We start from the raw sequence: 16,272 nt of genomic DNA, 5'->3' as shown, positions 1-16,272 counted from the left end.
TGCTTTACAGTAATTTTTTTGAAGAGTTTGTGTTACTTTAGCGTGCCACAGCTGACATCGAAGATGATGTGTAGTATATGTATTCGCTGGAGCCAGTTGATCAAGGGCTGTTGCTAGGGATTGGTGAAAATAAGTTACTACCATATCAGGGGAGGAGAACGTAGAGATTGGGGAGTGAAAGTGTTGGAGAGAGGTGGAAAACTGTTGAAGGTTTATTCGATTATGAGGAGGCTTGACAGCCACGAGGTTAAAGTAGTGGGGGTGAGCGTGTAGCTGATAAGGTGATAATCCAAGAGGGGGAAAGGCATGTTAACGAAATCAGAAACTGAGCATGGTCTAGAGATAACAAGATCAAGGCAGTGGCCATCCGAATGAGTAGAGGATTGAACCCACTGGGAGAGGCTGAGGGAGGAGGTTAGAGAGAGTAGTTTGGAAGCAGCATTGGAATATGGATTAGCAATGGGAGACATTGAAATCCCCCAAGATGATGGTGGGGATGTTGGAAGATAAGAAGTGAGGAAGCCATGCAGAGAGGGGATGATGGCCTTTGTGCTGTATGAGAATGGCGGTCATTTGTTAGGTATGAGGCGCGATAATATATTGTCCCATAAATGTATGCATACTTTGAAAGGATAAAAACATTTTTAATAGGATTTTTAATCCATTTGTGATTCGGCCAAATCCTGCAAGAGTGGGTCAGTGCACCTTAAATTATTATTATCCTTTATTTAAAAGAGAACATATATTACACAGCACATTCAAATGATTGTGTTAGTAACAAATTACTTTCAATTAAAATTGAAGGTAAACATGGCTCGGCCTGAACAAGCATCATATCACATGCATTTTATTCAGTGATATCTTCCATTGACATATTTCCGTCATAAAGAGAACATTTTGAATTGACACTAGACTTAAATCAGTGTCAACTATTTATACTGTTACACAAAGACCTATAACTACAATGTTTTAGTCCTTACCATAAATGAGAAGTTGTACCAAGAATACCTCAAGGTGAATAGAGAGTATAAGTGATTACTGGCTGCCAACTCTTGTTCCACTATTGTTATCAAGTAAATCTTTCTAATCAACTGGAAGCTTACATGGAAAGTTTTCATCAGTCAGATCCGGAGTTTGATTGGTACAAATGGGGTGGTCAAGGACAGCTGAGGACAGGCATGTTAATATAAAAGGCATTTTAAATGAGCCATTACAATGCGTCTTAAGCGTGGAGAGACGAAAAACATGAAGTGGGTGGTGTTCACTTTCATCTGCCTCCAGGTGGCACAGGGGCTGGTAAGGTGAGTGCCAGCCATATAATGTATACCCTATACAAAACAATGACTTGCCAATAAGAATTGCAATATATTGACTTAAAAAATAATCTCCATTTTACAGTTAAGACCTTTTTCTATTGCTACCTTAGTCTCTGCTAGTTCTGACACTTCCATATCAAACATACTATTCTAAATGAACTTTATAAATTCTTTGTCTCAAACGTAAATGGATTAGCTTTCTTTAACACTACATCACAAAGAAGTATATTCTGAGTAACTATCTTAGTGATAAAACATTTTTAATTGTCTTTGTATCATTATTGCAGTCACTGAGATACAATTAATATTAAGGAAGGACTTCACTCTGGGGTCATTATATATGAAATACCAACTACTCCAACTATGAGAACAGAAAGGCTTCCTGTTCGAGGGATACTCACCAGCTGATCCTTTAGCTAATGATTTATTCATTTGCAGAATTTTGAATATCGGTGCTTCTGACACTTTTGTAATGACCAGTCACCTACTAAGCAGCACAGACTCAAAGTGTCAGATGTACAGAGATCCAAAATGTTCCTGCCACCAGTGGCATTAGCAAAGCATTAGCTGGTAAGTACCTCCCAAATAGCGTCCTAGCCATTCTGTTAATTGGGAACAGAAAGGTTTACTGTAAAATTAATCCCTATCAATGCAATTTTTATATATTAAATAGTGAAGTTCTTTTCAACCCTGGTGTGCAGGGCTATTTAAAAATTCATGATTTCATCAAAGCAGTAAGCTTTATACATTGGGTTTCATCTTCCTGGGTTGAAATAATTAAGTAAAGAGTACATTTTAATTACATTCCATAAATGTGCATATGATTTCTTAAACATTAAAGTATTGAATCAAATTTTCTTGCCAACTATGAGGAATTAGATTTTGGGGTAACCATCCTTTAACTTTTGGCTTTGTTTTTAACTGTGTGTCAGAATTGTTGCATTGTAATATTTCTATATTTTATTCGACCTTTCTTGCATCTATATAATTATGATTTAGATCAGTAGCTAATGTACTATATTTAATTATAGCAACTTAGGTTGATAAAATCATACCCTTATTATTTTATGTCCACGTGCCATGCATAAGCTACACTATTTTTTACTTGTTCTACCCAAATTGTGTTTATTCAGAACAAGTAAGTCTTCATTTTAGTAGTATAGTGAGAAAATTATTTTTCATTAATATAAAATTGAGAGTAACAGCATTTGCTTTCTTTTAGTGTCTAATCCTAGGGGGGGGGGGAGGGGGGATGAGTGGAGTTTGTCAAAATATTACTGGACAGATTAGGTATGATTTATGGGTTTTAGGTAAATTTCAGTAAAACTTAGGCCTTATTGCTGGATATTCAAGAAGATAGAACACGACGCAATAGATTATCCATACAATGGACCCTGAATAGCAAAACATATTTGGTCATGGTTCTACCTAAATACTTACCCAATCTTTACAGGTTAAATGTTCTACCAAAATAGGGAAAACCGCCAGGAATTATCTCAGTGGCACTCCTACTCAATGTCATACCTTCGTTGATGCCAACTTACTAATATGCATTTTCTGTAATTGGCTTTCATCCTCAATAAGCTACTATTACTAATAACCAAAAATAGACACATAGGGCCTGAGTCATTAAGGAGAGCAAAACCTAAAAAAGGAGTATCATTTACACCTGGGCAAAACCATGTTGCATTGGAGGGGGAGGTAAATTTAAAATGTGGGGATAGATTTATAGTTAGGGTAAGGCATGTCCTAGATCAACATTAAATTTCAGTGTAATAATAAAGGTATTACATTTTTGTGTGTTAGATGAAAAAACAGCCAGTATTTAACTTATTTGCAAAATAAGAAACTAATTTGCACCCCTTGCATTGAAACATGGTTTGTCCCAGAGAACATTTACTCCTTTTTTGCCTTAATGACTCAGGCCCATACTTTTAATTCAAATTTAGGCATTTTAGTTGGAAGGTAAGAAAATCTATAAGAGTGTATGTTCTTCACATCATATATTGTGAACACAGGTTTATTAATTAGTGACTGATTCATTTTAAAGGAGCCACATACTTTAATTGTTTTCATTATTTTACCTGAGAACCACATTTGAAAAACATCCATATTATTATTACCATTTATTTATATAGCGCCACTAATTCTGCAGCGCTGTACAGAGAACTCATTCACATCAGTCTCTGCCCCATTGGGGCTTACAGTCTAAATTCCCTAACACACACACACATACTAGGGTCAATTTGTTAGCAGCCAATTAACCTACCAGTATGTTTTTTGGAGTGTGGGAAGAAACCGGAGCACCCAGAGGAAACCCACGCAAACATGGGGAGAACATACAAACTCCTCACAGATAAGGCCATGGTCGGGAATTGAACTCATGACCCCAGTGCTGTAAGGCAGAAGTGCTAACCGCTTAGCCACCGTGCTGCCCATATATCATCATCATCATCATTTATTTATATAGCGCCACTAATTCTGCAGCACTGTACAAAGAACTCACTCACATCAGTCCCTGCCCCATTGGAGCTTACAGTCTACATTGCCTAACACACACACACAGACACACACACTCACACACACAAGCTATACACAAATGTTTAATGTATAGTTTCACTACTCAATTGAACTTAAAACTTGAATTTGGGACATAGGGAGAAAGTGACTAGTCTTATGTCACAAGAAGCCGTCAGTGAAATCCAAACCATTTTCTTGAGGATACTTATTAACAAAATGCTAATGCGTAAATGTGCAGTAACTCAAAGCAAGTTATAAGCAATTAGCTTTGATTGAGGCACTGCAAATAAAAAAACAACAAATGTCTGGTTGGCTGTTAAAGGTTTTGCACCTTGTGCTTAAAGCAGAGCCGTAACTTAGAATTCTAGCGCCCGGGGCGAGAAAGACAAATGCCGCCCCCCTAGCCCTCAATTAACCAAATTAACCTAAAATATTCCTAAATTGCGCCCCTCTTCACCGTTGCGCCCTGGGCGGTCGCCCCAGTCGCACAGCCCTAGTTACAGCCCTGGCTTAAAGACTACTTTCTATACCTTGTTACAATTGTCTTGTGTTCATCTACCATATGTTAAGTTCCACAGGTTTCTATGTAATTGTACACATGAATGTTCAAATAGTCATTTAAAGCAGAGAAATATAGGAATAAAATAATATTTAGCACCAACATTAATATATATGAAGCCTCCCTGCTTGCTCTGTGGGTGGTGTAGATGTTCTCTCACAATGCCAGCTAATGCTGGAACACTCTTGGCTCTATCTTAGTCTCTCTCGCATCAGGCCTCAATCAGCAAACAGATGACCCTGCTCATGCAAGTATAATAACAGCAAAGCACATGTACTGCAGAAACAGCAGTTGTAGCAGTGTGGGGTTACCATGTGAAATAAATGGGTGCCAGAACATCTGTCTTGATTATAATAAATGTGGTGCGTAGGACTTTATTTACATCTTCTGACTTCATACTCCAGCTTTAGGCAGTACATATACTTGGCACAAGAGCTGGTATTGTCAAGTAGTGGGACTGTCATCCCAGCTTACTCGCTCATGCTAAGTACCAGTTCACATCATTCCATTCTCAGCTACACTCAGGACACTGGCAAGTGCATCCTCAGGCATCATTATCATCTCTCCAAGTGAACACCCATGATCCCACATCCCGACTCACAGTTAGGACACTGGCAGTCTTCTGCCCTTCAGATTACATTAACAACTCTCTGCACAATGTCAAGTTTACACTACAGTCGGATTCAATCAGTAACACTTGAGCGAGTCAAAGGTGTACAAATCTAGAACAGGCATTATTTGAAATGTATCCCATCAGTCAAGCTCTCCTCTCCTCTCAGACTTGTGGTCTGTGGCTTTTTTCCCCAGCACACTTTTAAACTCTTGGGTAAATCAAAAAGAGCTCATATATATGTCCTTGAAGGTGTCTCACATGTCACAAGGGGTAAGGCACTCCTGCATACAGTGATTTAATGGAGCATAATATATTAATGTTTTGGTTCCCACTGAAATCTTTATCAGTGGGATCTGAAAAGTTGACATATGCTGCATTAAATCACTTTTGTATTTTTTTCAGGTCCGGTGAGTATTATTCTTTCTTTCTTTGTATCCAATTTTCATTATGTACAGGGCTGCTTATTGTTTTAAGTCTCTGGTGCACTACATTTATATATTTAACAACATAGCATCTAATTCTCTGTTTTAGAGTTCCTCTGAAAAGATACAAGTCTGCCCGGGATAACATGCGGGAGAAAGGTATTTTGGAAGAGTATATGAAGACACACAAAAGAGAGCCTGCACTTAAATACAACTTCAACCAAAAATTTGATTTTGCTGTAGCCTATGAACCCATGTACATGGATGTGAGTTGTGTAACAATATGTGTACACGAAAAATTAATTTCACAGCAATGTATTGCCAAGTTAAGATTTTCTTTCTTTATCTAGACATATTACTACGGAGAGATCAGCATAGGAACACCACCCCAAAACTTCCTGGTCCTGTTTGACACTGGATCTTCCAACCTTTGGGTTCCATCCACCTCCTGTCAAAGTTCTGCCTGCAGTGAGTATCATGATGTAATTTATTAGGCTAGAGAATTTTGCTTTTAAAGCAGTTCAATATGATTCAAGGATACACAAACTTTTTGGGTTCAAAGGCCATTTCGGGAGACTGCACTCATTTGAAGGGGCTGCCATAAAACTTAAAACACACCTAAAGCAGACTATGAAAACAATAGTAATCTATAAGTCCATTTAGGACAAAGGATTTGGTTACCCATTTTAGATTTTGTGAGCGGAACTCTATCTTGCACTATTGAGCTTTTGTCTCTATATAATAAATGTACAGTGCTATCAAATTACAATAGTTAAGCTATAGGGGCTTGATTCATTAAAGATCTTAAATGAAGAGCATTCTTATTTCAGTCTCCTGGACAAAACCATGTTACATTGCAAGGGGTGCAAATGAGTGTTCTGTTTTGCACATAAGTTAAATACTGCCTGTTTTTTCATGTAGCACACAAATATCACCTTTAAATTTCAGTGTACAAATATGCTATCAAGTATTTGTGTGTTAAAACAGGCAGTATTTAACTTATGTGCAAAACAGAACAGTCATTTGCACCCCTTGCAATGTAACATGGTTTTGTCCAGGAGACTGAAATAAGAATCCTCTTCATTTAAGATTCTTAATGAATCAGGCCCTAGATTATTACATAAAGATATATAAACATTACAATGTATTTGATGAAAGCTAATTTTGAGTATTTTTTCCTGTTTCCCTTTCTTTTATTTTTACATATCAATAATTTTGATTAAAATTTTCAAAGGCATATAGAGGGGTGGGGGTACAGAAAGCAAAATGGGAGGTAAAACAGGGAGTAGACAGGGCATTTTTTCTCCTGTTTTGTAGTTATAGTCCTTCTCCACTGTCTGTGGAGACCTTTTAGACACAGGATAAATGTGTACATGAACAACAGTAACTGTTGGCTATAAAAAACAAAACAAAAAAACAACAACTGACCAACCACAACAAATACAATACAAAAGTTCTGTTTTTTATAAAATCTATTACAATTTGACTTTAAATGTGATTTTACAAACTAATTTAAAGTAATTCATCTTGAGAATGTAAATCTGACAAATGTTGTTCTTATTACTGATTTTATTTAATATTTAATATGCATATACAGAGTAAACGATCAGGTTATATTTCTGTATTCCTTCTTATTAGTAAACTACTGCTCAGAATATCCCATAGTTAATGGATTTTTTCTCCTTTATGCAGGCAACCACAATGTGTTTAACCCCAGCCAATCATCTACCTATACAACCAATGGCCAACAGTTCACCATGTCCTATGGGAGTGGCAGTGTCAGCGGTGTCTTTGGTTATGACTCAGTGTCTGTGAGTAATCCAAGATTAAACTCTGTTGGCTCTATAAATATAGGTTATATGTGGACTATCTTGTTCCGCAGCTCCAAGAGTACTCTGTAATCGATTTTGGCATCATAAATATAAAAGTGCTTTAAACTACAAATTACTTCACCACATAGGTCCAAGGACTAACCCTCACTAACCAGGAGTTTGGTCTGACCTACTCAGAGAGTGGCAGCAGTTTCTACTACTCCAAGTTTGATGGGATCTTTGGACTTGCATACCCTGCCATGTCTGCAGGAGGTGCCACCACTGCCATGCAAGGAATGTTACAGCAGAACCTGCTCAACAATCCTATCTTCAGTGTCTACATGAGCAGGTAATTAAATACATAATATACCAGAAAAGAGGACAGAAGACAGTGGATTTGGGAAAGAATGTTAGTGTGCCCTACCACAACACAAGTACTATTATGTTCATTTCTCAAACCATATTACGTGACCAGGAAGATAAATAGAGAAAAGGCTGTGATGTGACAAATCTTTTGTGGAAGCTTACAATACATTAAGACATTTTTGGTTAGGCAATGGTATAATGTTCTGGACAAGGGCTAGATGTTAAAAAAAACCCTAAATAATGGTCCCAAGCCTACTATAACATCAGAACTGACACCACTGGCTCATTAGGGTGTATGTTTCTTAATGGATTTGCACTCATTTTAATATATTAAATCAGAAAAATAAATAGTTTTCTTAGTTTTGCACACATATTGATCCTTTGAGCTCTAGAACACTTTACTGAAAAGCACCAAAATACCATGTATGCACTCATAACTTCCAATTAAAAATAGACATTCAAACATGGTGTACCCATTCATTCAATTGCATATAAAAGAGTTTAGATTTGATGTTATTTTTTTTAAAATTTATATGTTTGTTTTTAAAAGAAGTGTACATAACAAAATGTGTTTCACTTGTATTTTTGTCCATGTATAGTCAGTCAGGAGAGGTGATCTTCGGTGGGGTTGATAACAACTTGTATTCTGGACAAATTCAGTGGGCTCCAGTCACTCAAGAAGTTTACTGGCAGATTGGAATCGATGCGTAAGTTGCTAATACTGCCCTGCTCCTGCTTAGATACATCTACTAAGTGAACGCAAATCAGCAGGGCCTTTGTATATTCATATAGTATAATCAGGAATGAATTAAGTTATGATTTTGCTATAATTTAACATAAATTGCTAACTGTGCACCCAGGTTCATAACTTTGTATTCAGCAACTACTCTTCTATTATATGTGATGGGAAGTAGATATTTTGCAATAAAATAAAACTAAAATACAAAATATTTCAATGTTCTGCTGTGAACAGATTTTTTGGGCATATATAGTTATTACAGCCATAATCATGATATATGTTGCCATAGCAAGTGAGCACTGTTCTGTCTGTGGGTGTTTTTATAATTATCATAAAAATAAGGGAAGGTGCTCCAAGTTTTATTTTGTGCCTATTTGAGCGTCACTAGTAATGAATGGCTCTATTTCATTTAGTAATTGTCTGTACAGACACCTTGCAGAATTGCTGTCCATGATACGAAAGCACTTGAGACCGAAAGTAAAAATGCCACCTCAAAGTACTACCTACTATCCCTCTTGGATTATGATTTGAAATAATTACATCTTTTCCTTTTATAATACGGGTAAACCAGGAAATCCTCCCTAAATGCATATTCTCCGAACACTTATACCTTATTAGAACATCTCAACTTGCAAACCTAAATTTCATTTTCGCCCTATAATTCTGGATCAGGTGCATTATCGCATTGAGCGAAGGAGAACTCACCAACGTTCCACCAGCTCCTTTCATTGGAAATCACAATATTTTGTTTTCTTGCAATACACACCATGATGTCACTCCAACACATGCATAGGCAAATAAAAAAAGAAGCACAAATAAGCAAAAGTTGTTGCAGGAGACAAGTATTATATAAGTGTGTGTAGGCCTAATATAAAATGGGATGTTTCCAGTAATCTTACATGTGAGTCTGAGTGGCTGCGTGTAATGTCCTTCAATAGACCTACAAAACAATTTTCTGTTCTGCAGCTTTAAATAATGTTTTCTACACAAATACAGTGTTTTCTTAAATGTCTTCAATTTTTAAACATTTATGAAATATATACAACTATGAAAACTACTAGTCACTTATTATATAAATTGTAATATAGTGTTTGTTAGGCACATCTCTTAGGGGTATATTTACTAAACTGCGGGTTTGAAGTGGAGATGTTGCTTATAGCAACCAATGAGATTCTAATTATCATTTGTTTAGTAAATTCTACAAAATGACAGCTAGAATCTGATTGGTTGCTATAGGCAACATCTCCACTTTTCAAACCCGCAGTTTAGCAAATATAAAAGATGCTCAGGCTCCATTCCCTGAGAACCGAACACACCCGAACTTAGCAGATCCGAGTACCGAACCAAGCCGGTTCGGTACTTTCGTGCACCCTAAGAATTGAAAACGAGGCAAAACATCATTGTTACGCCGCCAGATCTCGGGAGTTTTGGATTTTATAACGGTGATCCAGTGCCATTTCACAGAGGGACACAGAAGGGGTAGCAGAGTTCTTGGCAGTCTCTAGGGCAGTTGAGCAGCATCATAGGTAGAAAAGAAAGAGGAGGGGTAGCAGTGTTCTTCAAAGTCTCCAGTGACATTCAGGAGAGCTCCATTGCTCCACTGCTGATTGTCATTGCTCAAATAGAAATAATAGGTCTGGCAGGCTTGGTCTTCTAAATCTGCAGTCACATTGTACTGTGTTATATAGGTAACATACAAAGAGGAGAGCTCCATTGCTAATTGTTATTGCTGAAATAGAAATAATACTTTGCTGCTGTTTCATCAGTATTGCACAAAGTGTTTGTAATCTGCACTTTACGTTAAAGGTATCTAACTATATTATATTTTTTTGTGAATTGGGGCTGATTCGAAGCTCATTGATGAACTTGCTTTTTGCTGTGAATTACAATGGCTCTTTTTATTGCATTGTCTGGCACCCTGGATTGATCTGGCTCTGATAAAAGCAGCATCCCGGGGGGAAGGTCAGCGCTCATCGCCATGTATTAGCTGTAGAATTACCACAGTTATCCAAGGAACGGGTGGAGCGATGAAAGGAATCATAACTGATTTCATGATCCAAGGACAATTCCATCTTGCACCACTTTTTTTTACTGACACTGCTGTGTGCAATGTTTCTTAGATGTGCTAGGAACTGCCTTGTGTTTGAGTCATTGCTCTGTCGCTTAGCATCCAGCCAGTCTTTGTTTGAAAGTGTATGAAAATAATATTGTGACTTGTGAGATGGTCCAAATTGACTGCAAATGGCTTGAAATTAGTGTTATTGAGGTTAATAATAATATTTGGGGGAAAAAAGCAAAATTATGTATATTTAGCAAAAAAAAAAATAGGGATTTTAGAAAAAAGTAGGGATTCAAAGCCAAAACACGCAATGGCGGTTTTGCCAAAACCAAAACATGAAGTTAATCCAGATCCAAAACCAAAACAGAACATGGGGGTCAGTGAACATCTCTAGTAAATATACCCATTGTGTTATAGAGATTTAGTTTCTTCCATTTTAGGAAAGTATAATTCTAAACCATTGTAACATATGTGTGTGTGCCTAACGTGCAATAAGCTCTCTATAGTGAGTGTAGTGCATTGGCAAACACTGGAAAGTATGATTAAAGATATATTTGTCATACTTTAGTGCTGGTAAAAGGTCTTATTCATATTTAAAGATCTCTCCAAACTGGATTTTTGATGAGACCTAGCTGCTTATATTATATGAGACCTTATTGAGCCTTAGGCACACACTAATTAGATAAAGTAACTTGTATTTTAGGCTTATTGTATAAATCATTTAGCTCTTTGGGTAGTTTGAACATCAGGTGTTTAGCCTTCTTGATATTTCTTGTACCATTCAGGTTCTCAATCAATGGTCAAGCAACAGGATGGTGCAGCCAAGGCTGCCAGGCTATTGTGGATACTGGAACCTCTCCATTGACTGTCCCTCAGCAATATATGAGCACTTTCTTGCAATATCTTGGAGCCCAACAGGGCCAGAATGGAGAGGTGAGTTTTCATCATATTATGTACCTTACAATTCTTCACTTCAGAAACTATTAATGAAGTGTATCAATGTATGATCAAAGCTGGGTCATTCAATGAGTTTTAACTAAGGAATGGTATGTTTGGGAATTCTGTATGCAGCTATAAGCTTAAAAGTATGCCTTTGAATGCCCTTTGACTTTTATTGGTAAATAATGACACTTCTTTTTTCTCTACTTAGTTCCTAGTAAATTGTAACAATGTACAGAACCTGCCACCAATCAGTTTCACCATAAATGGAGTTCAGTTTCCTATTCCACCATCTGGATACATAATCCAGGTAAAGTACTATTTTAGTTTTTACATGATTAAGAAAAAACATTGTTCATAAACCAATTGTCAAATCATTCATGCAGTTACAATAAATCAAATTAATAGGGAGGTTTGCATAATGGATTTAGTTTGCAAAATAGCTAGAATATTCAACAACATAGAAGCCAACCGAAAAACGAAGTTCAGTTGGTGCCCATTCATAAAGTGTAGAGCTCACTGTTCCCTACTCACCCACATAGCCCCCTATCTAGTATTCTCACTACACCAGTTTATGGAAAGTGAAAACAAAATTCACCAGACAACAATAATCCCACAACTCTCTGCTGTATTCTTTGCTTCCTGTATGAACTGGGAGGATATATAAAGGCGATATATAAAAAGAAATTGGAATGAGTAAGTTGCCAGTGAAATGTCAACAGTTAGGGCTCTATGTATCTATGCTACACACACATACAGCAATTATATATTCAGCACAATGGTGACCACATGAAAGCTATGTGAACACTCACCACTCTAATTTCATTGATGCACTGCTGTAGGTTGTGATGTATACAGGATATATACATATAGTATATTATATATACATGTGTGTTATGACAGGATTGGTCTCAAAAGAAACAGTTTTTTGGTAAGTTTCTGGGTGGTGCAGCCAAGGCTGCCAGGCTATTGTGGATAATGGAACCTCTGGTACAAAATACGGGTCTCCAATAGTTAAAGAGTTTGAATGTAAATAAGCTTTAATGGTAAACAACTGCAATGCTCAATAACACTGGCTTGCAGTAAACTTAGTCCCCATAGGAAGTGCTTATTTACTTGTTCACCCCTTTGTATCAAGTGGGCAGCTAGGCTGCTTAACACTTTCAATGTAGTTGCATAACTCACAATGATACAGTCCTTGGACTGCTGACGTCACTGTGATCACTTGGCGTGGTTCAAGTGATTCAGGGACAGGCCACCCTACTGTCTTTAACTGGCCACTATAGCAGATTTGGGTTTCTCGCTCTCTCTCACACAAACACAGGACTCTCCTGAGATCCTGTCTGGCAGAATCCAGCTCTCCTTTTCAATTGTGTTAAGGAGGATCCCAAACTCTATGGAATCAACAGGTTAATATTATAAATAATTATAATATAAGTAGGGGTTCAAGTGTTTTAGGCACTATCCAGAAACATGAACCAATCTACTGCATAAAGTCCACCTTGTGAAACAACACTATTGCAAGCTCTTACATAGAATCGCACCCTCTTACTTAAAGGAGGCAGCCTTCTAAGACACTTGCAGTTTATCCAGGTTTAGTAAATCTGTGAAGATAAGAAAAAAATGAATGACGCCCATATTGTTGAGTAAACTTGTGCCAATACCACGCAGACAAATGAACATGTATCAAATAAATAAAAAAGCAAAGCTTATCAGAGAGTCACAGGTGACCTCCTCTTTCCAGCGATCCCTGGTGAAGTCATTACTTTAGACAAAACATGTAGGAAATGTAAATACTATCTGGCTTGCTGAGGAAGAAAGCATTTGCTAAGTATTTCTAAGTATTTCTATCTAAGATTCCCTGTTCATGGAAACTATGGAACATTGCTGATGGACTGGCTATACATTTAGCACTCCAGATAAGCTGTTTTTTATTATACTAATGTATGATTTTCTACCATGTTTACTAATAAATATGTTTTTAATAATAGAACATTTTATTATTTATTTTTAATTACCTGGGAGTCCTATTTAGGAAGACTATAATTTCTAAAATGAGGAGGTCCACTGTGTAAGTTTACTCAATGGGCACCATTCTTCTTCTCAAACACACGCAGGGCAATACTCAATTGCCTTGTCAGGCATTTTTTTCTCTAATTGCCACAATAACCGACGATAAATAATGACAATGAAATCTATAGTTGCTGTATTAAAGAAATCATTGATATTTCACATGGGAATGACATCTCCACTTTAAATAAATGTGTGACTATTAGTGATATTTATCCACTGATAGCCATGATGTAGATCTACAGTAGCTTCTTGTAGGTGACAGTTATTAAATATCTTTTTCTTTCCTTTCAGAACAATGGTTACTGTACAGTTGGTGTTGAGGAGACTTACCTCCCATCCCAGAATGGTCAACCCCTCTGGATCTTGGGAGATGTGTTTCTAAGGCAGTACTACTCCGTCTATGACATGAGCAACAACAGGGTGGGCTTTGCCCAGGCAGCATAAAGACACCCAGACTGTCATCTTACAGCAGAGACTGACACTGATACTGCAAGATCAGCCATGGCAAATGTGATACATCTACTTATTGAAATAAATATATCACAAAGATTAATAAACTGTATTACTTATCTGTAATAACATATCAGGAGGCATTTAATGTAAGATAAACAAGTGTTACAAACTAGTACGAATCTAACAATAAAGCAGGATGGAGCAGGTGAAGGCTCGGATGAACACCTGTTGCCCATCACTAGTCTACTTTGAATTAGCTTGATCAAAGCTAATTGTATATTGGTTAGAATAGGTCATTGCACATTTTCACTGTGTTAACATATAACCTCCACTCTGGCAGTCTCTTGCAGTCATGCTTGGAATAGTTATAAGCAACCAAATCTGTCTAGCATAAAAAAAACCTAAGCAAGCGGAGCTGTTAGTTGAATGATTGGCACTCAACAATCAAGATATATGTGAAAACTTAAAATATACTGTGTATGGATCACTTATAAGAAACTTATGGTATAAATTTATTTAAAGAAAATAGCACAGGGCGCTTATTTACATAATTCCAAATGTACTTATTTTTTATATTGTGTGTATTTTAGGAAAGGAAATATCTTTATTTCTGAGACCAGGGGAGAAAATTTGTTTTTTGTTTTAAGGTTGCTAGAGAAAATCTCCAATTAGGCATATGTGGGGAGGTAGTCTGATAGCAGGAAATGCTAACTAAGTCTCTTGAGCTGCAGTGTCAAATACCTGCTCTGGCAGAAGGCCCGGCAGAGGGTCATTAATGTGTGGCCTTTTGTCCAGAGTGTTAGAACCTGTCTGAACATTGTGTACAGCACAAGATGCAGGAAATCACAACAAATTTTAGGATATCACAGATAAGTGTAAATATTGTTAGCTTTGCGTTGCATTTAAATCCATGTTTGGGCAAACAAATTGCATCCTGATTATAAAAATAGCTCAGGGCTCAAGGGGCTGACTTACCCTTTGAGGCTGTGTCCAAATCTGTATAAAAAGCACTGACTTGTATTGAAAATTGTTCCTTCTGGTTCCATCTGACCTGATCACTGGTACCTTCAACCAGTGTGACTGCAAATAAAGATCACTTGCTTCAAAGACCTGCTTGAAAACGTCTTCCATGCTGAAAATCCTGTGACCTACAGATTAGACCCAAAATCTAATCCATTCCCGGCTGTTTCTGAAGTTTGGACCCAGCATCCAGTACCACCGCTCTGCCTGCTACCTAGCAGCTCTGGCCAGTGTGATAGGCCAGGAGGGATCCATCCACAGCAACCCTGATCTATAGGAAGAGGTCAGGAGTACCAGCCCAAGTACACCAGTAACGGGGTACCCTCGAAACGTCAGTTACCCAGAAGGAACTTGGTTCTGGATGCTGGTAAGGAGTCCAGTGGTGGCAGCATTTGTAAGCCCTTCCTACTGCAGTGAGAGGGCGCATTTGGGATAACGAAAGGGAATGGTGGCAAAGTAAGCCCAGCTGCAGCAACAGACAAGGTGGAATAGGCGGTCCGTCCTGTCACATATACAAAGAGATAAAATGAAAAGGATAAACAAATGAATATCTATATAGCAATAATTCTGCATTTTTTTCTCTCTGTGGCAAGAAGTATATCTGAATTTACTTTTAATCAGGGCTTGCAGAAATATATCACAGAATGTACTCAAAATATCTTGTTTTCATCCTTATGCAGGGTACTGCTACTTTAGTAGCTAGGTAAACGGACATTTTAGGCACATTGGGGCCCATGCAGAGTGGGGCATACTCCAGTTTGAATATCGTATCTTGTATTAAAGTTATTTCATCGCTTACCAATAAACTTTGGCCACTGCGATTCGTGTTGTTCCAACGTACAATCAGATTTAAATAGCAAAAAGTAGCAGGATACAATAAACAACAATTCACTAAAAGTGTAAAAGTACACTGTAAAAGTACAGCCGATTACATACCCAGGCACCCTGGATCCAGCATACAGTCATTCAATCCTGAAGTCTGTGGTCAAGAAGACTGTCTGTTGGTCCCAGAGCTCCTGCTTATATATAGTTGGTGTTACATTGAAAACAATAGAGATGATTTGGCATGTTTCCATAGGTTCAGTCTTCAGGACAGTCCAGTGAAATGCAGGTCATTAGTCAGTTCAAACGATGCCCTCCAAGGGTGGGGGTCAGCTCTCCAACAGATGTATACTAGCTGGTTCAAACTGGTATATTTGCATTACACACATAATACCATTCTGATCAGCAATTCCCTATAATCCATAACTCGCATAAGCAAGGTGCGATCTCCTACCTGATAGAAACGGACGTCTGAGGATAAATAGGAGATTAGAATGATACCAAACATGATATGTTTCCTGTATCCTGAACCTTAGATCTCAATAAAGTGCTTTTAACAT

At 37.5% G+C, this 16,272-nt stretch overlaps 1 protein-coding gene across 1 annotated transcript; it reads left to right on the top strand.

Moving 5' to 3' along the window:
• Positions 1 to 1,245: 1,245 nt before the first annotated feature.
• On the top strand, positions 1,246 to 13,861 carry LOC142140357 (gastricsin-like). Its single transcript, XM_075198134.1, has 9 exons — positions 1,246 to 1,301; positions 5,540 to 5,696; positions 5,781 to 5,898; positions 7,123 to 7,241; positions 7,391 to 7,590; positions 8,207 to 8,314; positions 11,191 to 11,338; positions 11,556 to 11,654; positions 13,709 to 13,861. The coding sequence occupies exons 1-9, from the start codon at positions 1,246 to 1,248 to the stop codon at positions 13,859 to 13,861; spliced, it is 1,158 nt and encodes a 385-aa protein (XP_075054235.1).
• Positions 13,862 to 16,272: the final 2,411 nt, after the last annotated feature.

The sequence above is a fragment of the Mixophyes fleayi genome, chromosome 2 (genome assembly GCF_038048845.1).
Source record: "Mixophyes fleayi isolate aMixFle1 chromosome 2, aMixFle1.hap1, whole genome shotgun sequence".
Lineage (NCBI taxonomy): Eukaryota > Metazoa > Chordata > Amphibia > Anura > Limnodynastidae > Mixophyes > Mixophyes fleayi.
This window is presented reverse-complemented; position numbering and strand designations above follow the sequence as displayed.